The 23,128-nt window shown below is 35.0% G+C and overlaps 3 protein-coding genes across 3 annotated transcripts; all 3 read left to right on the plus strand.

The window, feature by feature from the left end:
• LOC18586744 (putative receptor protein kinase ZmPK1) lies at positions 3,545-7,331 on the plus strand. Its single transcript, XM_018128832.1, has 2 exons — positions 3,545-3,548; positions 4,711-7,331. Exons 1-2 carry the CDS (start codon positions 3,545-3,547, stop codon positions 7,188-7,190), a joined length of 2,484 nt encoding a protein of 827 aa, XP_017984321.1. The 3' UTR covers positions 7,191-7,331.
• LOC18586745 (nifU-like protein 4, mitochondrial) lies at positions 7,893-13,452 on the plus strand. The gene is made up of 6 exons (XM_007010282.2): positions 7,893-8,231; positions 8,315-8,476; positions 10,363-10,538; positions 11,222-11,325; positions 11,453-11,564; positions 13,097-13,452. The coding sequence occupies exons 1-6, from the start codon at positions 8,012-8,014 to the stop codon at positions 13,163-13,165; spliced, it is 843 nt and encodes a 280-aa protein (XP_007010344.2). The 5' UTR covers positions 7,893-8,011; the 3' UTR covers positions 13,166-13,452.
• On the plus strand, positions 14,665-21,163 carry LOC18586746 (hippocampus abundant transcript-like protein 1). The gene is made up of 14 exons (XM_018128956.1): positions 14,665-15,019; positions 16,461-16,572; positions 17,139-17,251; positions 17,320-17,442; positions 17,555-17,727; positions 17,921-17,996; positions 19,050-19,136; positions 19,405-19,485; positions 19,571-19,603; positions 19,997-20,050; positions 20,186-20,227; positions 20,422-20,500; positions 20,580-20,650; positions 20,749-21,163. The coding sequence occupies exons 1-14, from the start codon at positions 14,822-14,824 to the stop codon at positions 20,845-20,847; spliced, it is 1,341 nt and encodes a 446-aa protein (XP_017984445.1). The 5' UTR covers positions 14,665-14,821; the 3' UTR covers positions 20,848-21,163.

The raw sequence follows: 23,128 nt of genomic DNA on the forward strand, positions 1-23,128 counted from the left end.
AATCAAATCAAAGAGAAAATTGTGTCACAAAAGGGTGGACTGTAGTAGAATTTGGACAAGCAAGCATAAAGGAGCCAAAGCCGCGACCTTAAGGAGGCCAGGGTTACGACGCCCTGATGTGAAGGACAGCATAGTATGCCCAAATAGGCCAATGTTGTAGCCGTGATAGAGGAGAATGTTGTTCAATGTACTACCCACGTAAGTATACGTACGCAAAGATAATATAATGATGAGTAGAGTATCATTCCCATAGAGAATTGTTTTAATTCTTACTGTTAACTACAAAAATTAACACACCTTAATTTTATTCAAATAACCAAATTTAGATTATTAAAAGGCAAAATTAAATCTAACAAATTAAAACTAAAACTAATCTAAAATCTATTAGCAAAATTATTTTATTAAATTTGAATGACCACTAGGCCTAAGATTATCATGCCCCTTTATACTTCATCTGATTATTGTCTCTTTCTCTTAACTCAGTTTAATGGACTAAATTACTAACCTAGAGTCCTAAATTATTTACAAGTTTCTGTCAAGTTTCTCATAAAAATATATTTCCTAATTAATTTACTATATGTCTATGCAAATTAAATTGAAAATTTTTTTATTAAGTTCGTGTTCTAATCCTGGCTACGTATGGCTTATAGGTGTATGTCTACCCTATATGCAAATCAAACCACCTAATCAACCAAGTGTATTCAATCATATGCTATTCTATTCAAGGTCTACCTAAATTTTCTTCGTCAAGGTTTAACCTAAGTTTTCAATTCAATCTAATTGGTGGCCAACCAATCAGAAGCATTAAGAACAAAATAGAATAAATAACTTAAATCCATCAAACATAAGCAAAAGGGAGATAAATAAATCAGACTACGTATTGAGTTCAATCATGATCTTAAATAAACAATTTAGTTCCTCATCAAGTCACACATCATCATCAAATCAAGTTTAAACATTGAAACTAAACTAAGAAAAATAAAGAATAAAGAAACTCCCAGAGCGAAACTTTTGATCTCCAAATCTTCTTAAATCTTTCAATTTCTTTTTAGTTCCAATGAGATATTTTTTCCAACGATTTTGTGGCTTAAATCTCAACTCTCAATCTGATGTTTCATTCCCCTCTAAAAGTCCATCAAAAGGTTGTTTTTATAGGGCTTTGAAGTTAGGCCAAGTTAGATGAAGAAAAAAGTCCATTCTAATTAGAATTTTCTCATCAGACTACATAAGCCGGGCCTCGACCAATTAATTAGTAGAAATTGTAATTGCTTTAAGAGTACTGCAATGCTTCAATTTCGACAAGATTTTGACCACCTTCCAAGCGTGAAGTGGTAAACAAGAAAATTGTACCCTTTTCTCTTAACTTTCCTATGGTTTAAAAATCATATCATTTGGAGCTCTTTAAAGAGATTTATGGTCAAAATACCAAAACATGTAGTGGAAGTTTGCACCTTGAAATTGCTCTCCTACTTCCATTAAAAGTTTTTCTTTATTAAACACCTACAAAAGCACAACTAAATAAATAACAACTTATCTTAATCACATTAATACCAATTTAAGTATAAAATTAACTACGATTAGATTGGCTAACCTAAATTAACTAATTTAAAATTATTTAAATAAAACTTACTAATTTTATGCATTATCATAAGAACTAAGCTAAACTATTATTAAAATTAAGCCCAAATAACTCTATATCATAGAGTTATCAGAGAGCCACAGTGTTGTGAAGAAATAATAGCACCATACTTCCACCTGAGGTTAAGGCGTCGTGGCCGCGACGCTAGCCCAATAACTCAGACATTAGTTTTTTGAATTTTAATAAAAAATAGGGTTTTAAGGGTTATAAAAAAAGGGCTTTCGAAGAGCAATAAAAAAGGACATTGAGAAAAGGTTTTCTAGAGAAAAAAAGAGCCGTCAAGCAAACAAGAGAGCAAGGAAAAACGAGGAAGATTCAAGATTCAAGATCTGACAATTCTTAGTTCTCTCTCTACTTTTGTTTTTCTTTCACTTTCTTTGACTTATATTGATAGTTAGTTTTCTTTGGATGATGTTTTTAGTCATAGTTATGAACTAAATTTATTTATCTAGGATTTAAATATAACTCAACATGTAGTTTGAATTCTTTATCTTTCTTTTGCTTTTGATCAATGGAATATGAGTTGTTTATTCCAATTATGTTTATTACTTCTAATTACTTGATCACCAGTTAGTTGATCTAGAAACCTAAATGTAACTTGACGAAGGGAGTTTAGAGTAGGGCATGAAATAGCATATGTTTAAGTTCACTTAGTTGATTAGGTGATTTGATTTGCATATAAGATAGACATATACCTATATGTCATATGTAGCCAAGGTTAGAGCATGAACTTAATGAATCTTTATTCAGTTGAATTTACAAAGACATATAGTAAATTAATTGGTAGAGATATTTTTATAAGAACCTCAACAGAGACTTATAAATAAATTGGGACTCTAGGTTAGTAACTTAATCCATTGAGTAAGTAGAGAGAAAGACAAGATTCAAATAAAGTGTTGAGAGATATTGTAATCCTAGGCTTGTTAGTTAATTGATTTTTAGTTGAAACTTGCTTTTAGTTCTTAGTTTTAGTTTTGTTGGTATAATTCTACTTTTAATTAATCAATGAGTTTCAATTGTTTGAATAAGATTGGATTGTATGAAATTTAGTATTTAGCAAAAGTTGGTACAATTCTCTGTGGGATTCTACCCTTTAGTTAATATTATATTACTTGTTATAATACATGCACTTACGTAATAAAATCGACAACAAATATGTGTAGAAATCCACATAGGGCAACTTTGTTACAAAGATCAAATTCAGTTAGGCAAGAAGTTCAATGGCAAGCCTCCAAGTGGATAGGTAAAATTCAATGTAAACGGAGCTGTCTCACGAAATTTGGGACTAGCCGGTATTGGAGTAGTATTAAGGGACCATGATGGAGTTCTTTTTACTGAAATTCTCTGGGTCAATTGGCGAATGTGACTCTAATTAATTATGCAGAATTGCAAGCAATCAAAGACGCCTTTCTTTTATTTGGTAACTTTATGAAACATGAAAAAGTAAATTTCTGGATAGAAAGGGACTTCATGAATGCCGTGTAATGGATAAAAAATCTTCAAGAGGTACCATGGAGATGTAGGCAATGCATGGTCCAAATTTCCAGCCATCAATTCTCAATCACAAACTGGAACATAACGCACATTTTGAGAGAAGACAATGCTGAAGCGGATAAGCTGGCAAAGGAAGGTGTTGACGCGAAGAGGGACTCTTTCAAATCCTAGAATAAAGAGTTTGAAAGGATGGCTGAGTCCGGTCAGGATGGAGTTCTAGTTCAAACAGAGTTCGCAAGAGGCGGATATGATGGAATAAAAGTTCCAGTAGGACTCGCGTAGTTCCAAATATTTTGAAAATGAACTAGAAATCGTGTAAAATGGGGAGCTGGAGCAGCTCAAGTTCAGATATGTCTTTCGAATGGGCCCGGTTTATATGCTTTAAATGAATTAAAGTGCTGGAGTTCGGACATGGGTAAGCTGAACATGAGTCAGTTGTGATAACTCTGAATCTGGACATCAACCTGCGGCTATTTTGATGCGCTGACTTAGACCCTTTAACTGAGGTATTACAAGCTAATTTTGGACAAAGATGTGATGTATTATTAGGCACGGATTTGGACAAAGTTCAGCTGTGAGCATTGTTGAAATACCTCTCCTACAATCTTGGACATCCCCAAATCCGGGATCATGCTGCATTTGGGGCTTTTTTATTTTTAACTTATTTGTAATGTTTTTCTTTTTTCCATGCCACTTAGCTTTGGCATATAGCATTAAAATTGCATACCTTTTTTTTATATATAAAAAAAAATTCTCAATTCTTGTGTGATCATATGGTAAATTTAGTTGTGTTTACATGTAACGAAGTTTGGTTTTGGCAATAAAACTGATGTTATCTTAGTCCTATTTTGTATGTAGTAAAAATACCCCAGGCAAAGTGAAATTGTGTTTCACTAGGAAGGAAACACAACAATACATCGTAGAAGTCTGATTCGTTCTATGCATGCAATCATGCATAACCATCTAGCTAAGCTGTGGGCTGCAGAATTAAAGGATCTAAGACACTGTTTGAAACCCAAAGTAGTATATTAATCAGACTTTAGTAAACAGCTAACAAAGCAATCACCCTTGCCGCTCGAGCCTATACGGTCCTCTGTATATTGCCTGTGCCCATCATCGACATTGTTCATTTGGGCCCTGCGTGCCAAATTGCAGCCAAGGATATTTTAAAAGAAAGGGACATTTCGTTAGGAAACCACTTTGCCCTTTCCCTTGAGCGTTTTGGCGACCTACGAAGACTTTTAAATGGTGCAAGTCAATCAGCTTTTGTTAATTCTTTGCATGGTATAAGTTTAGCCACATGGGCATGTATCTTGCTATGGCTACTAACAGTGAAAGTCGGTAGTCAATCGAATTCATTTTGATGGCTACGCAAGAATAATCGGCCCCATTAAGAGACTTTAGAATTCATGAATTCACACTTCGCAATTAAAAAGTGAAAATCCACAGCTAAAATCAATCGACAAGGGGCAAGGGCCCTAGCTATAGTGCCACAGTTGGACAAAGTCAAATAGTCAAAACGAAATTATATTTTAAATCTGAAAGTCGTTAAAAACGTGATTTCCCAATACTAAAAGTTGGGTACGTGCCTAATAAATTGGTGCAACTTGGCCAAGTAGGTGAAGGGAATGTTGTCTGCATATTTGCAGCCAAGAAATTCATGGCCAAGTGTTTTCCATTTCTGCTTCTCATTTTATTATTTTTCACTTCGCTTCAGTTTACATCATCAGCTTTTCCTGTTCTAAGGCAAGGCTCGTCTTTGTCCGTGGAGAATCCAGATGACGTTTTAGTCTCGCCAAGCGGTATATTCTCTGCTGGTTTTTACCCCGTTGGCCATAACGCTTATTGCTTTTCCATCTGGTTCAGCAAGCCTTGTCATGATGGTAGCCACACAATAGTTTGGATGGCAAATCGGGATACACCTGTTAATGGAAGGCGCTCAAAGCTCTCCATACTGAAAACTGGGAATATTATCTTAACTGATGCGGGAGAATTCATAATCTGGACGAGCAACAACACAGACTCAGGGTCCTGGTCACAGTTAAATCTCCTTGATTCAGGTAATCTTGTTCTCCAAACTCCTGCGAATGTTACTCTTTGGCAAAGCTTTGGTTCACCAACAGATACTCTTCTCCCTGAACAACCACTCACTAGATACGAAAGGCTTGTATCAGCCCAAAGCCAAAGTAACTATTCTTCAGGTTACTACAAGCTGATATATGACTACAATAACGTTCTGCGTCTTGTATTGGATGGTCCGGAAACGTCCAGCATCTACTGGCCGGATTCAACCATCCTGGACTACCAACAAGGAAGAACAAGATACAATGACAGCAAAATTGCAGTGTTTGACTCTGCAGGTTATTTTTCATCTTCTGACAAAGTAGAGTTCCGGTCAAATGATTTTGGTAGAGGACCATGGAGAAGATTGACACTTGATTTTGATGGTAACCTTAGATTATACACACTTGAAGATCAAAAAGGTGTTTGGTCTGTAACATGGCAAGCTATGTCTAATTCCTGCAGAATACACGGAGCTTGTGGACCAAATAGTATATGTAGCTACGATCCAAGTTCAGGCCCAAAGTGCTCTTGCCTACCGGGATTCAAGATGAAAAACCAGGCAGACTGGAAAGATGGGTGCGAACCAGAATTTGACCTTTCATGCAGCAAGCATGATGTCAACTTTGTCAAACTCCGTCATGTTAATTTTTTTGGCTACCATTACGATATCTACCGTAATTATACCTTAGAGGCCTGTGCCAAGGCTTGCTTGGATTCGTGTTGCATAGCCTTTCAATACAGATATTTCCAAAATGATGGTGCTTATCGCTGTTATCCAAAATGGGAACTGCGAAATGGATATCAGTACTCTAGCTACAACGGAACCTTGTATCTGAAACTCCCAAAATCATTCACTTACGACGAACCTGTTGAGGAATTCAAATTAAATTGCTCGAGCAATCAGACAAAACAGCTAGAAAGGGTTTATCATAAGAAAACTGGAAATGGATTATTAAAGATTTTGATTTGGTGCGCTTCTGTAATTGGACTGATTGAGATTATCTGCATCTTTCTGGTGTTCCGTTTCTTGTATAAAACCCAGCGAAGTTCTGATGCAGCAACATGCGGCTACCTTGTTGTTGCATCTGGATTCAAAAAATTCACCTATGATGAGTTGAAAAAGGCAACACGGTGTTTCAGTGAAGAGATTGGACGAGGAGGAGTTGGGGTGGTTTACAAGGGAGTTTTGTCTGATCAACGAGTTGCAGCAATTAAGCGACTCAATATTGAAGCTAATCAAGGAGAAGAAGAATTTCTTGCAGAAATAAGCACCATAGGGAGGCTTAACCACATGAACTTAATTGAGATGTGGGGACACTGCGCAGAGGGCAAGCATAGGCTTCTTGTGTATGAGTACATGGAAAATGGATCATTAGCAAAGAACCTCATGTCTAATTCACTTGATTGGGAGAAGAGGTTCCAAATTGCGGTAGGCACAGCAAAAGGCCTAGCTTATTTGCATGAAGAGTGCCTAGAATGGGTTCTGCACTGTGATGTCAAGCCACAAAACATACTGTTGGATTCTAACTATCATCCTAAAGTAGCAGATTTCGCCCTGTCCAAACTGCTCAATAGGAACAGTCTTAAAAGTTCAAGCTTTTCCAAGGTTAGAGGAACGAGAGGTTACATGGCGCCTGAGTGGGTTTACAATCAGCCCATCACCTCCAAAGTGGACGTCTATAGCTATGGGATTGTCCTGTTGGAGATGTTAACAGGGAGGAACCCAGCTATAGGTGTCCCTGATTTTAAAACCAGTGGAGAAGTATGGCACCAGAAGTTACAAGAATGGGTCAAAGGCAAGAAAAATGGAACTGCTGCAACGTCGTCCTGGGTAGACGACCTCATAGACCCTGCCATTGGCTACGATTATGACAGAAATAAATTGGAGAACCTGCTAGAGGTGGCTATAAAGTGTACAGAAACCAACAGACATGCAAGACCATCCATGAGCCAAGTAGTTCAAATGCTTCTGGGAGACAAAATTGATCCTTAGCAGCGCAATATTGAGTCTGCAGGAGACCCTGACTGGCCTTGTTACATACGTTCCAGCATCTTTCCGATAAATAGTTTTTCTCCATAAACATTTGTTAGAATTATGCTAATATGCTTAATGCTATGTTTAGTAATTTATTTAGCTATGTTAGCATATAAGTCACATGCGGGTGCATAACAAACATAGCTACCATGCACGTCACACTGTCAATTTATATATATATATATATATATTATTTTGAATTAAATTATATATATCTTGTTATTTATATATATATTATTTTATTTAGTTATGTTAGTATATATATTTATATAACATGACATATATATAATTCAATTTAAAATAATTCGTGTATATATATATATATATATGTCAAGTATTAACAAAATATTGACGAAATATGTGAAATTTAACATAATAAGTTATAATAATAATTGAAATTAAATTATATTAGTAAAATATAACTTTAATATTAAAAATAATAATATGTTTATATTTTAAAATAAAAATAAAAAAATAATATTTAATATAAATTTATATTTTTAATATAAAATGAATAAATCTATAAATTAGTTACATTGTTTACATATTATCCTATTAAACAGATTTTTATTATTTTTTATAAAAAAATTACTTTAATTGGCCTTACAGTTAGTAAGTTAGGCTTACAGGTAGAATTCACCAACATTAGTATGTCCTTTCCTCTGTTCCTAATAAAATTCTCCTTTTTCACTTAAAAAAGGCAAAATCGAAGCTAACATTGTATCAAACACTTGCATACCCGTCTTTTTGTCTTCTGAACAAAGGGAGAAGCGGTGGCGATGAGAGGAGTTGGAAGATTGGTTAGGCGATCTCTGGATCATTGCCGAACATGCGGAGGATCTCTCTTCCCTTCCCATTTAGTCTCTCGCCGCCTCTTATTCTCTTCTTCAAGAACGTCGTCGTGGCTGGTAATCGGAAGCCGAAGCTCCATCCTTTCCTCCAATTCTGAAACCTTGCCATCTTCTTCTTTGCTCCCTCGCAAAGGGACCCTTTTTACAGGTTGGCCTGTTTTTCTATTTATTTTATTTTATTTTATTTTTGGGCTCTGGGATTGATTATTATTCCCAATTTTTGGGTTGCAGGGCAAAGGAGAAACATGTTCATCCAAACTCAATCAACACCGAATCCTTCGTCTCTGATGTTTTATCCAGGGAAAGCTGTTATGGAAGTTGGCAGTGCAGATTTCCCAAATGCTCGCTCCGCCATGAATTCGCCATTGGCCAAGGCCTTGTATGGAATCGATGGTATGAAGCTCACCTTTATTATTATCCTCTCAGGTTGCACTTGAATGAGTTGGTCAGTCAGGAGAGTAGACTAGAGGAAATAAATAATAATCTACTTTTACCGCTATTTTTATGTTATTATGAGATAGATGAAATTAGGGCTGTAATGTATCTGAGGCGACCTCACTTGAGTTGAATCAGCGTTTATATCTTACAATGAAGCCGGAATTGGTCAAGTAATTGAGCTACTCGAGCTCTCGTTATTAAGCTTCATTGTCTTCAAAGTAAAATCTAGATTTACTTCAAGCTTGAGCTTTTGAGCTCTTTTATATATTCTTTTTACATATGTTTTTTGTATAATTATATATACAAAATAATATTTATAGAAAAGTTTGATTAGGATTGCCAGCTGCTTCGGAACTATATTAAACACTCAATCTCAGCTCTCTAGAATACTGAGCTACTTAACTCGAGTTTGACTTGATAGTGACTTAGTTGAATTTGAGTATTTTTTAAGTAGAATGCAAGCAGCTCATTAGTAGGCTTGACTTGCTTACACCTTTATACTGTAGAGTAAAGTACAAGTGTTTTTACCGAGATGAATTTTATGAGTAAAAATGATACGGGACAAAAGAAAATGAGTTAGTGTTGAAGTTGTTAATCAAACTGATCTGCCTCAAATCTTTCGGATTTTCAAGGAAATGGGGTTTTGCAAAGGGATTATCCTAAGGTATTTCATTTGCCTATGAATTGTCTCCACTCTCATATAAAATCTCCAAAACAAGAAGAGAAAAAATTACTCTCCTGCCATCTGAAGTCATTCAGTACCCTAGCATTTGATATTTCTGTTTGTTTTAAGGGCCTGTCATCATGTTTCACTTCAAGGTCAAGATTTGAGGGGAATGAATGGCAAGAACTTATTGTAAATTTGTTAATTTTCCAATTGAAGTTAAAGATAGTAATTGAAAAAGGAATGAGCTGGCTTCTTCTAAATTTAGATGCATTACCAGACTTCAAAAAGAGTATTGGTGACAATTTATGAAGGAAGGTACTGCAAGTAGTGTTGGCAGGTCTCTTGGTATCACGGCAAAGATCTTTGCCGATTACCTTCAATCCACAACCCCTCCCCCGAAAGGGAGAGAGAGAGTCACAAAGTATCATCTAGTATTGGCAAAGAAAAGCTTTTAAGAACATCTGTTTTGTTGGTATTCTTTCTTTTTAGTTTCATTGACTCCAGTCTTGAGTTGATGAATTTGATTGATATTGTTTTGGTTTATTGGGTGTTTCAATTTGCTGTGAATCTGGTTTTGTCTTTCCTGCCTACTTTTCTCTTTGTTATTCTTTTAGATCTATTCTTTTGATGACTTATTTTACTTTATCTTACTTTTTTAATCATTTCAAGGTTCTTGTCACTGGCAGAATAGCCTGAAAAGCACAGGCCTTCTAAGTAGTCCAGTAATGTAGGTGTCACATAGATTTGATTTATTATAGAGAATCATGATCACAAGTGTTGTGAAGGAGATGGCAGTCCCTTTTGAAAGATGTTATAAATGTTTCATATGATTCTTTTTAGTTGCCCATTATAAAATGTACTATATAATGGTGTATTGAAAGGTAGAAAATATGTCTTAAAGGAAACAACATGAATTCATTTTTGTTGCCTTCTATCAAAACCAAATTTCTGAACTATTTTTTTTTGAGTAATTAATGATTAATCAGAAACTAGAAGTTGGACAAAAATACTACTATTTTTATTATTCATGTTTCAAACTTTTTTCAAACTTTATCCAAGTGTTATCTGCAGTTACTAAGAATTAAAAATTTAATCTTATTGTAGATTAGTTAGTAAATATTTATTAGATTGGAGAATTGATGGGTAAAGCGAATCTTGTTTCCTTGCAATGCAGGTATTGCTCGAGTTTTCTTCGGATCTGATTTTGTCACTGTAACAAAGTCAGATGATGCTTCTTGGGATCTCCTCAAGCCTGAAATTTTTGCTGCAATTATGGACTTTTATTCCTCTGGACAGCCATTGTTTCTAGACTCAAAAACTGCAGCAGCCATGGACACCGCTATTCATGAGGTATATTTCTAACTTCAGTCTTTCCATTTTTGGAATAGTTCTGTTTGTTGACTGGTGGGTGTGAACTGGTATAACTTTTAGCTTTTCCACCCTGTGACTGAGATATTTAAGAGTGGCTGTTCCCTAAATTTTTTATGCTGTACGATCTTGGTTTCAATGGCTTTCAAGGAGGCTTAGGTTGGATGAAATAGGCATTTGCCTTTTCAGCTTGAGGCCTGTCTTAGGTCTGAAATTAATGCCATAGCCAAACAAAAGAAGTCTTGCATTGCAATATTTAGGTATAATAATTAATTCTTCTGCAGTATTGCAAACATTCTTCTCTACACTCATAATTTAGAGGTTTCGTGTTTTACTGTCATATAAATCTTATGAGGTTAGAATAAGCTGGTGGAGAAGGGAAAGGATAATTATATTTGATGAGATGAAAAAAAGAAAAACTACTGAAATCCGGCAATGAAAAAGTATAATTTGGGATAATATAGAAACATCAGTTATTGAACATTGTATTGCTGGAAATCTTCTTTTATCCTCTATATAAAATAGATGGGCTTATTTACTTGCGGAGAATATCAGTGTGAACATTGCCTTCCTTTCCTTTTTAGTATTTTTATATACTAAGAATCTCTACCTCATAATTGCTGAGATCTGTGCATATATCATGTAAATACCACTGCATGATTCAGGATGACTCAGAAACAGTTGCAATGATCAAAGAACTTCTGGAGACTCGAATTCGACCAGCGGTGCAAGATGATGGTGGTGATATTGAGTATCGGGGATTTGATCTGTAAGTTTCTGTCTATCCTTTAACTGGTTTAAATTGTTTCTGGAATGTTTGTGGAAAATTTATGCATACTCTGTTTATTTGCCTTCTGAATTAGCATTGATTGAATATAACCTGCTTGCTTCTGTAGAGACACAGGAATAGTCAAATTGAAAATGCAGGGAGCATGCAGTGGCTGCCCAAGCTCATCTGTCACTTTGAAATCCGGCATTGAAAATATGCTTATGCATTATGTACCAGAGGTAATTACTAATGACTGTCCTTGTACTTTATTCAGAATGTATTTGGATAGAGAGGATAGGATAAGTTAGTGATAATGTGATAAGGAAAAGGTTTGAATTGGATTTATTTTTTTAATTGCACACAGGATTCAGGAATGGAAAAGGATAAATTTTATTGTATGGCGTGTTTTCTGTAAATATGATTAAAAGTATAGTAGGATGATAACTTTTTATTGGTCGAATTATACCCATATTTATTAGACCATTGTATACCAAATAAAAAAAAACCCATGTGAGTTAACATAGTAATAGTGAGGGAAAAGTCAAACTATACCACATTTTTCCCCTATGAGTTTGCTTACCACCTTGTAATCCATTCTGTACTGGATTATAGCAATCCCATCACCCTTAATTGGATGATATAGTCAAGCAATGGTCATCACATTCTGCACCCAATCCTTTTGTTTAAATGAAATAAGAAGCATTTATTATCTAGTGTGCAAATCATCTTAGTCTGTCAAAGTTGTATACAAGGCCCAGTTGGTCATCTACTTTTTTGGCACAGCTATAATGTTCATATTGTCTTTACCCTTGGCATCGAATCAACCTCTAATAGAGGGTCGGTCAGAAGGAGTGATTTTTGCCTGCTGTGTCTTAAGGCATGTGCAGATGCAGAATTTTATTCCTATCAGGGACTAGCTCTAAGGACTCATTTAGTTGATTTCTTTTATTGTGAAGATTGGAGGAGAGTATTCTTTTGCATTTAGTTCTCACACTGAAGCAGAAAGCAGCAGTTAATGTATCAGGAAGGAGGCTGATGAATAGAACATAGAAGCTGAATTGTATTGAATGAGAATAATTATATATATTTCAATCAGCATTATTTTGTGATGCATGCATAATTACATATAATTATATATATTTCAATCAGCATTATTTTGTGATGCATGCATAATTACATATATCTGCAGTTGGCAGATTTCCGTTACGATGAGGTAATAGTGTTCATGAGTAGCAGATCTCCTGTTTTTCTTCAATGACTAAATGATTGTGATTGAATAATAATGTTTTAGGTGATGATATGTACGCATATCATGATAGAATCTTTCATTATGTATCTGATACTGTGATACCTCAGATCATAAGGCAGCTGTAATTTGTTCTGCATGATGCAGAAGAGCCTACACAACAAAATGATATACACTTTTTAGTTACTGTAACTTTGTTTGAGATATCCAATGGTCACAAGCTGCTAACAAGAAACACGCGGATGTCCTCAGTCCTGAGCAACCATTATATTCTTATAAAATAGCAGTGCCTAAGAACTGGCAATTTCTCTCATTGCATTCTTGAACTTCAAAATATACATTATTCTTCGGCTTCAAAGTATATGTTATTGCTTTAAATAGCATATTCTTATGATTTTCGGCAAATTGTTTTTCTCAAAGATGGCCGCAGGTTGCATGCTTGTTATTTGTTGGGGAACAGTTGAGTGGGATCTAGCAGTTGGCTTATATTCAGTTTGGTTTACTTGTGGAGCTATTCTGATGCAGGTCAAAGGTGTGGAGCAAGAATTAGATGCTGAGGATGAGGATACTACATTAGCTGGTCAGATGGAGTAGTTAAAGTTTAATCATCATCTCCTATTACCAAGTCTCCCTGTTGGTAATCAGATATATAGTTGAGCTCAAGGGCTAATGGCAGCTGTCCTGTACAGGAGCAAATAAAGTTTGCGGGGTTAACTTAGGTTATTCGTTGGTAGAGCCTGTAATTTAGTTGCAATAATTTGAATGAGAGAATGTTGGCTGTATTTAATAACTATAGGCTGTCATGGTCTGTTTACTTCCTAGGCTTGATGCAACTAAAATTTTGGATTTCCAATTTATCTTGTTACCAGTTTCTATGATCATTGAGGATTGGATGGTAGCATTAATTGATTGAATGCTTAAAAAAATTTCTTAAATCACTTAAAAAAATTTAAATAAATATTTTTTTCATTATTTTTAATCAAGTCTTTATTCATGTTAAAATAACAATTGAATAAGAAAAAATTGATAAATTCGTGGCATACAGACTTTGCCACGTAACAACATATTATGTACAAAAGTAAGATGGATAAAGTTCATGTAACGTATCATGTACAAAAGTCAGAGGGATGACGCCAAAATTACATATTAAGATAAGAATTATGGGTATAGGATCAAGCCTAGGAAGCATAAAAGTTGCTGCTCTTATCCTCTACTTGCTTGTCATGTTCCGTGATGTGATAATGTAAGTAGTGAACCAAGCCTTGAAACACTTAGTGGTCTTTTGGACGGTGCCGTTTTTCGCCCTCTCTCAAAGGGCTGGCTCTATGGTCGAGATAAGCATGTATCCAAAGGTTTATAAATAGATAGCATAATATCAAAAAAAATTTTAATTTTTTAAAAAATTAAAATAAATTTTTATATTTTTATTACTTTAAGTCAAATTTTTATATTTTTATTTTAAATCAAATAAGTTTTTTTATTTTTTGTTTTAAATCAAATAAAATTTTATAATTAATGATTGAGTTATTCAAAATATTATTTATTATTTTATATTATATGACGTTGACGTGACATGTTAATATATCATAATTAATGATGATATGAAATGTTGATATATCACTATTAATAAAGACCTAACATATAAATTTGACATGATAACATGATCAAGTAACATTTTTTACGTTTTACATCAACGCTGTATAAATATAAAATGATAAATCGTATTTTAATTAATAATAATTAATTAATTATTAATTATAAAAATTTATTTACTTCAAAATAAAAATAAAAAAACTTAATTTAATGTAATCAAAAATAAAAAATTATTAAATTTTTTTTAAATAATTTAAAAACTTATTTGAACATTATGTTAAGGTAAGAAGATTCAAGTTTGTATGTTCAAAAAGAAATAAATAACACTTAAAAAGTATGAGATAACAGTTAATCTAGGAGTGAGAATGGCATTGGAGCAACCAAGTAGAATGGCATTACCCGGGCAGTCCGTAGGACATGCATGGCCTACATCCGAGTCACCGACTCAACTGAGTACTGACTGACCCCAAAGCATGAAACTTGCTCAGGCCCCCAACCCCAAAACACACGACCAACCCAAGCCAACACGTGGACGTCTACGCTCACACTCACTCTCCCCCTTTTTTTTCTCTCTTATGTACCCTTACGTACACCCCAAACATCAAAATCAAACTAAAGTTGATCCAGTTTTAGTTACTTCATTTCTCGAGATCAGTAATGGGAGTGAGAATGAGTTGGAACTGTGGTGGGTTTACGGAGCTGAGGCCTTTGCTGCACTTGTTGCTGCCACTTTGTGTTCATTGGATTGCTGAGGAGATGACTGTTTCTGTTCTTGTTGATGTTGTCACTGCTGCTTTATGTCCTTCCCAATCTACTTGCTCTGAAGCTATTTACATCAGCGGCATTCAACAAACGGTTGGTTAATTCCTTTTGCTGCACTGCAACAATCCTTTTTCTCTTTTTTCTTCTTTTCCATTGTTTTGGACTTCCTCTTTCTGTATTTACTCGGCATGTCATCATGAAGGAAACTTGGTTTAGAGGTGTTTTTGTCAATTTTGTGGTTCAAATTACTCCATTTTCTTTTTTAATTTTTCAAAATTGATTTCTTCTCCTTTGTCCTCCCTAATCAGGTGCTTCTGCCACAGCTGTTGAATTTCTTCTTGTGTTATTTTTCATGCCTTTCTTTGATTATAATATTGGATTTATGGACTGTCCAGTATAATTACTTTCCTTTGGACAGCCAACCAAACTAACCGAGCAATAGAGCATTAAGCCATTAGACTAACAGGCAGCAGCAAATAGAAAAGAATTACTAAATTTTATGTCCCCACAAATAGAAAAGTGGACATATGGTTATCATTGAAGTGGGTTTCGTTCATTTTTTAAACTATGATTGTAATTTGAATTACAGAATAAACTAAGATTCGTAGACTTCAGGATAGTGGGATGATAGTTCCTTGTACATAAATTTTATACTTTCCAGTTATGATTATAGTTCCTATAGTTGCCACGTTGTGGTCCCTTAATTATTCTTTACTGCAACTTGTTCTTTAGTTGCTTAAACTTTAACTTTTTCTTCAGTTTTGAACTGGATGAAAGCCACAGAGTGGGATGCATGATTGATTATGACTAGCTTTCCAATTTGGAAAAAAGTTTGTTGGGTGTAAAACATGGGGCACAGGGTGAACCTGGGTGAGTCCTCTCATACAAAAACTAAATAAATAAAGAATAAATAAACAGAGCAGATCAAGGTCCCTAACTTCCTCTCTTGATGTCTTCAAAACTCTTAACATCCTAATTCAAATGTAAGGTTGCATTGGCAGTTGATTTTTAATTTAAGCAAGCCATGATGTTGAAAACTACTTACTTTGTCAACAGCTGCATACATAGGCTGCCAATAAACTTTAGGGTCTACTTTTTAGGCTATCTTGGAATTTAATATGATACTAATTCTATTTCTTGTTTAGGATTATTTTGAATACTCGTAGTTGGTCTAGAATACTGCTTGAGTGTTTAACACTAAGATGAAAATAATGTTGACCAGGAAAGACAGAATATGAATCTTTGCAGGCAGTTAGCAGTGAGATCAAATTTTTGTTTATGTGGCTTAAAATGGATAAAGGACAAGAAAAGGGATAGAAAATGCAAATTCAGGTAGTAAGAATGAAATTTTCAGTTGGGAGGATGTCTCAGAATAATTTCATGTTGATGACTCTGAAAAACTATGGCAGAAGATGATAATCAGGAGGAATGAAATGATACTTAAAATTTACTTTACTTTTACCTTTCGTTTTCTTTTTCTTCTGTTATAATTAACTTCAGTGGTAGGCTTTTGGGTAAATGCTATTGCTTGTAGGTCGTTGGAGTTTTAAAAATGCTGGTTCTTCCACTTCTGGGTCAGCTTGCAGATGAGTATGGGCGCAAACCATTGCTCCTTTTGACAGTCTCCACAACCATAGTTCCTTTTGGTATGTTTAGATTTCAGATCAGCATTTTTTAAGAGTTTATTGCTGTAGCATACTTAATGTGGTGAAAAATATCTTTTGAGTTGATTAAATATATCTGGCCTTTTATATCTGCATGTATGGACGTGGCAGATGTGATATGGCAATTTAGGGACTCAAATTATTAAGGTTGGCCACCTGAATCCTTTCAGACACTCCAGTCATGGGATTAAAAGTGACACGGCCAGTTCTCCGACAACTTTAGCTTCAGATTCTGAGACTTTATTGCACAATAACAATTGTCTTTTAAACTAATGAGATGTTTCTACATGAATCTGTTTCTACTTGAAACTTAATCAAGTGGCCCTTTCATGAAACGTCTCTGTACCAGTGGTTTATGTTCACTTTAAAACGCAAGAAATGAAAGCACAGTAACTTCAGCATAATTATTGATACACATGTTGAGTTATCTAAGCCATTTGAAATTGAAAAAAGCTGAGGCACATTGCTTCTCATTTTCTAGACGTTGACGTGTAGTATATCACTGTAATTCATATTCTTAATATATATTTTTTCAACTTCTTTTGCAGCTTTACTTGCCTGGAATCAGTCCAGAGAATTTGTGTACATCTATTATGTGCTTCGTACAATTTCATATATTATAAGTCAGGGAAGCATTTTCTGCATTGCTGTTGCTTATGCGGTAAGAGTTATTTCTCACTGATAGAAAATCATGGATGGCAGTTATCACATTTTCCCTTCCTTTGCCAGGCAGATGTTGTCAGTGTCAGGAACAGGGCTGCAGTATTTAGTTTGATTACCGGCCTGTTTTCTGCCTCCCATGTCTTAGGAAATGTTCTGGCACGTTTTCTTCCTGAGAAGTACATTTTTCTGGTATGTTGTACCATGCTTTGACATTATTATCATGACCATATCTGCTACCTTCTCATCCCACTATTCTCCAAGACTTTGATGGCTTTTTTTTTAATTTTCTTGGCTGTTCCAGGTTTCAATAGTTCTCTTGATTTTTTGTCCAGTGTATATGCAATTCTTCCTGGTTGAGACAGTTGAAATAGATACCACAAGGGAACAATATTCAGGCTGCTTAACTAAGTCAATGAAGGTTCTCAACAAAAGATATAAATCAATGAAAGATGCTGCAGGAATAGTTATTAGCAGGTACTTTAGCATTTTTATCTATGTTGATGCTTCAAGATACATCTTCAATTCTTTATTAATCTTTTTGGATGTTACCATCTTCATATTTGGAGTCAACTAGCATATTGTCCTTTTCAGACATTCTTCTATATGTGAATAATCAAATAGCTGTCTAACAAAGGGTTCCTTTTCTTTTCCTTAACAAAATTCTCAGCCCAACACTTCGAGGCATTTCATTCGTTTCCTTCTTCTATGAGTTGGGAACGTCTGGCATTACTTCCATCTTACTGGTAAGTTTTCTGTCAATATATAATATAAAATTTTCTGATTATTGTTGTTATATTCACCATTTCTAAGCCTTCAGATATATCTCTCTTATGGATGGGAAATGATTAGACTGTTTTAGAGTTTACCACAAGAATCTTAAGCTATTAGACTAAAACAGGGATTACCCTCCTCTTTTCTGTGAAATAGTTATAGGCTTATCTTAGGGGTAGAAGACAATCTGTGAGCCAGTAGGGATCACATGAAGAAGCTTATATATACATGTCGGACACTACTTGAACCCAAAAACCTAAGATAATGGGTTTCTTGAACCCTTCATGTATATATGCCACTTTTACTTCCCACTTCTAACTGATATGGCATATCACTTATATGTGAATTTCAACAATATTCAGCTAATATTATAAATTGTGTAGCACATCATGTGGGTTGAAAAGATAATGAAAAAGGAAATGCAGAAACTATGTTTATTTGCATTAGGCAACAATATTCATAATTCTATGACCAAAGATGCCAAAATTGTTGAGCTCTGATTTTAAATAACTATGAGAAACAACAAAAAGCTTCTTTATTAAGGAACAAGGTGGAATTATGAAATTTTTATTTCCTTTTGAATTGTGAAGCAAAAGTCCTATTACCTAGGGACGCACAGCCTTCAGTGCTTCACTGAGGGGATGGTCTGCATTTCCAATTTGAGAGATGATACTGCTGGAGAGAAGGGGAGATGCTTTCATAAACCTCTGAAATGAGGGCAAGTTGTTGTTTTCTGAAAATTTATTTCACCATTTTTATATCTGGCCAATGATTTTACCATCTTCACATGTCTCTAATATTATACATAAACAAAAGGTTAATGATCAACTTTCAAGAGAACATGAACCCAGAGGTTTCCTAATATAGGCAGTGTGGATTAATTCACTAATACTATTTGGAATTCTTTATTCAGACATAATGAATTGCCATTCAACCTTAATTAGTACTGCAATTTTTGGTGAAATTATAGGTGATTTCTGTTTAACCTAATTGCTTTATTGCCTGTCATACTTCTACCTGTGCAGTACTATCTGAAAGCAGCTTTCGGTTTTGACAAGGACCAGTTTTCAGAAATTCTGATGATGGTAGGAATAGGTTCAATTGCTTCTCAGGTGTGTATTCTCTCCAAGATTATTATGTTCTTTATTTGTTAAGGGTTTTACAAGCCTTGTTGATGAAGACTACAACTTCTCACATTATGTTCAGTAAATTCACTCAACTGTTAAGTGGCATTGAAGCAAAGGTCTTTGATGTCTTTCGTTCATCTCGTCTAATTGCTAATACAAAACCACTGATTGTTCTTCAATATTCCCTGTAGGAGTTCTTTGAAAACAGTCTTTAACATGACATATTTTCTGTGTTATGCTTTGCTCCTGCTAGATTTTGGTGCTTCCTCTAATCAATCCCTTGGTTGGAGAGAAGGTGATACTATGCATTGCCTTACTCGCATCAATAGCTTACGTAAGTTGTCATGCTCCTCACTCAGAAACAGGGAAAAAAAAGGAAAAAGAAAAAAAAAATCTAATATTGCTTTTTTAATGTGTAGGCACTATTCAATGGCTTGGCTTGGGCACCCTGGGTATGTAGCTGTATATAATTTGTTTGCATGAAATTTCAGCTCATATGATAGGCTTACCAAAACTTTCTGTAACACCAATTTCTCACCTATTTATGATATATCAACACTTGTAGTTTCGAAAGATGACATTGGTGAATTACTTGAGATAGGTTTGTATTGCTATATGTTGGTTGAGCCTTACCTTTCGGCATAAACTTTTAGATCCAAAGATTCTCACTTCTGTAACAGGATCAAAGGAACCAATCATTTTCCGGTAAAGTGCATGCATATTTAGAAATTAAAACATTTATTTTAAAATGAGGAGCAATATGGTAGATTACCTTACTACAAATCCAGCAGCTTCTCTTCTCCCCTCCCAGACTGAACAAGAAGAGGTATTATATCAATATGCAGGTTCCATACTTGGGTGCCTCATTTGGAGTCATTTATGTGCTTGTGAAACCTTCAGTAAGTAGCATTTCCCTTAATTTCTCGTTTTCAATCTCTGAATTACATAAACATTGTGTCCAGAAATAAGCATAATTATAAATCAACTCGGATTGATTGTGAATGATCATTGCATTGTTAAATTTCTGTTTTCAGACTTATGCTATCATCTCCAAGGCATCAAGCGTAACTGATCAGGTTTCAAAAGCATCTACTTTTTTATGTTGTTTCTTTTCTTTGGCTTTTAACTTTAAGAATGTAGATAAACTTGCAAGAGTTTATTCTATAAGCAGATGACTTGCTGGAATTTCATCCTTTCTTTAAACTCCTTCCAGACATGGCTAATTTCCATTGCCTCTTTGTCGTCTTGCATAAAATTTTGGGTATCACAGGGAACAGTGCAGGGATTTATTGCAGGTGTTCAAGCTATGGCAAGTTTGTTATCACCACTTGCAATGAGTCCATTGACTTGTAAGTTGATTGTGTGATCCTTGATTGAAGGATAAAGCACTTTGATTCAATTGCTCACTGCTTGAAAGTGTTATTTCAGCATGGTTCCTATCTAGCAATGCCCCTTTCAACTGCAAAGGTTTTAGTATCATAGTTGCATCCATATGCTTGGTAAAGCCCAAACTACTATCTCTATCTCTATCTCTATCTCAGTCTCGTTTTGTCTCTCTGGACTGATTCTCAACATTTTTTTGCCTGTCCAATTTTAGGTGATATCCTTGTGTTTTGCTTGTCTCCTCCAACCAGGAGAAAACTCAATCCAGGAGACAGAGGAAGACATGGAAGCATCACTTTTATCCAACAGTTAACTATAACAATTAAGTAGCTCTAAATATCAGTGCGAATAACTTGTGTCGCTAGACAGCAAGAACAAAAGCCGTAGCATAAGACAACTTAGACACTTACTCAAGATTAGATGACTAAGTGTGGAGGGCTTAAGATGGGCTACCTAATTAACTGCTCTAACCTCCTGTTAGTTGAATATCACCCAACTGGATTGTAGCTTAGGAGCAGTTGTAAATCTATTTTGTTGACTTGAGATAGTGTTGTAATTTTGGAAAAACAAGTTTTTTTTTTTCTATGCAATATTATGTTTTTCTCTTGGGAAGTTATGCCCTTGTCTCTGAATAAGACTCATAGCCTCTCATTTTAGCTTGGCTTGAAGTACCTTAAACTGGAATGGGCTTACTAATCATTTGTCTAAGTATTATGTCTATTTTATATATTTAATTAACATATTATAATGATAATAAAGAAAAATTTCATTGTTGCAAAGAGTTAGAAACGCTGCATGTCAAATCTTCCAATTTTCTTTCTTCTACTTCACTTTTTTACTTAGGTTTATATATATATACAAGGCGGATTTAGAAAATTTTTTGAGTGGTGTCATAACTAAAATAATAAATAATAATTAATTTTTTTTCTCAATTTAGGATTTATCAGAAGAGTACTTGGATTAAGTTCGATACGATTTTGCTTAGAAGATTGTTGAGTACCATCATTAGTAGAATTATATTGTTTTTTTTTTATATATAACGGAAAAGATAAAAAATATTATATCATCCTAGACCATGATATGCCTAGACTGTCTGTAAATAAATAGTAAACAATACCATGTGGTAGATATTCGAAAATATGTAAACTCAATTTTAGATTTTCTATATGTGTTGTCATCCAATCGGCACACTGATTGGCTTCACGATGTACGTGAGAAATTGTAACATCCCAACTTTGTTGAAGAAGCTCTTTAATCCTTCTCAATAACTGAGCATTCGGATCTAACATAGAAGATTGAGAATAAATTTTTTGTAGAGCTAACATAGAATCAATTTCCACACAAATTTTCCTGAGACCTCTATTCCAACACAATGTCAAACCTTGATAAATGCCCCCATAGCTCAGCTGTTAAAGAAAAAGTGATACCAATTTTTTGACAAAATCCTGCTATCCAATTCCCATACTCATCTCGGATCACACCCCCAGAAGCAGCCAGCCCAGGTTGTCCCTTGGCACTACCATCAACATTTAGTTTTACATACCCATTCTTAGGCTTCTCCCATGCAATTAAAACTTCCTGTTTCAGTCTGTGGTTCTCTTGACCCAGTGTGTCCCATGCTTCCTTTGCTTTTGTCCAAACTTGTTTTGTCGCATTGGCAGGCCAAATAAAAGATTTATCAAATAAATTCATGTTTCTCCAAAACCACAAAAGCCAAATTGCATGTATAAAAATAATGGCCCAAGGAATACCTTCCACAGGATCTTTACATGCTAGATTCTTTAATACCCACGGTTTTAGTTCTTCACTAAAAAAATCACTACTATGTATATTTGGACGTAGCTGCAGCCAAAGAAGTTTTGATTTTCCACAATCTCGCAATGCATGCACCAAGGTCTCAACTGGAGCTTCACAACGAAAGTAGAAAGCTGTCGATCTCAAATGCCGCTTCAAGAGCCACTCTGATGTGGGTAGAGCCTCATGCAATATGCGCCAAATAAGCAGCCGAACCTTGCTAGAGCTAGTTAGCTGCCACACCAATTTCCAGTAGTATACGGACCTTCATTCGCTATTTCTGACATGTCATCATCTGAATCAGAATCAACTGGAATTTCACCTTCTTCCTCAGATTCAATACCATCTGGGGATGGCCCCTTATCATCGTGCATTAGGATGTTTCGATAGGATGATTTCAGATTACCATCTTGCGTTAATTGCGATTCACTGGACCTACCTCTTTTTGCTCCAACTTTACTAACCGACTCCTTGGCCACAGTTGCCGGCGGTGGATCCCTAGTGGAGTCCGCCTCCATGTAGACAAAACGGCGGGGCTAGGTTTGCCCTTTTAGGTTTTAGGCCTTTGTTGTCTGGCGGATGAGCAAAGATTTTTTATTACTTTAAATTAAATTTAGTAGAATATATTGTTATTGGTTAAGACTTAAGTTTTGTGAGATAATTTTTTATATTTTAAAATATTTTTTTAAAAAAATTATCTATATCTTGTTAAAATTACTACTCATTTGTCACAGCTCAACTTCTGAGCCATGATCAGCGCATGGGTCCAATGGGTACAGTCCAGTAAGCTTAAACAAGCA

The sequence above is a fragment of the Theobroma cacao genome, chromosome 10 (genome assembly GCF_000208745.1).
Source record: "Theobroma cacao cultivar B97-61/B2 chromosome 10, Criollo_cocoa_genome_V2, whole genome shotgun sequence".
Lineage (NCBI taxonomy): Eukaryota > Viridiplantae > Streptophyta > Magnoliopsida > Malvales > Malvaceae > Theobroma > Theobroma cacao.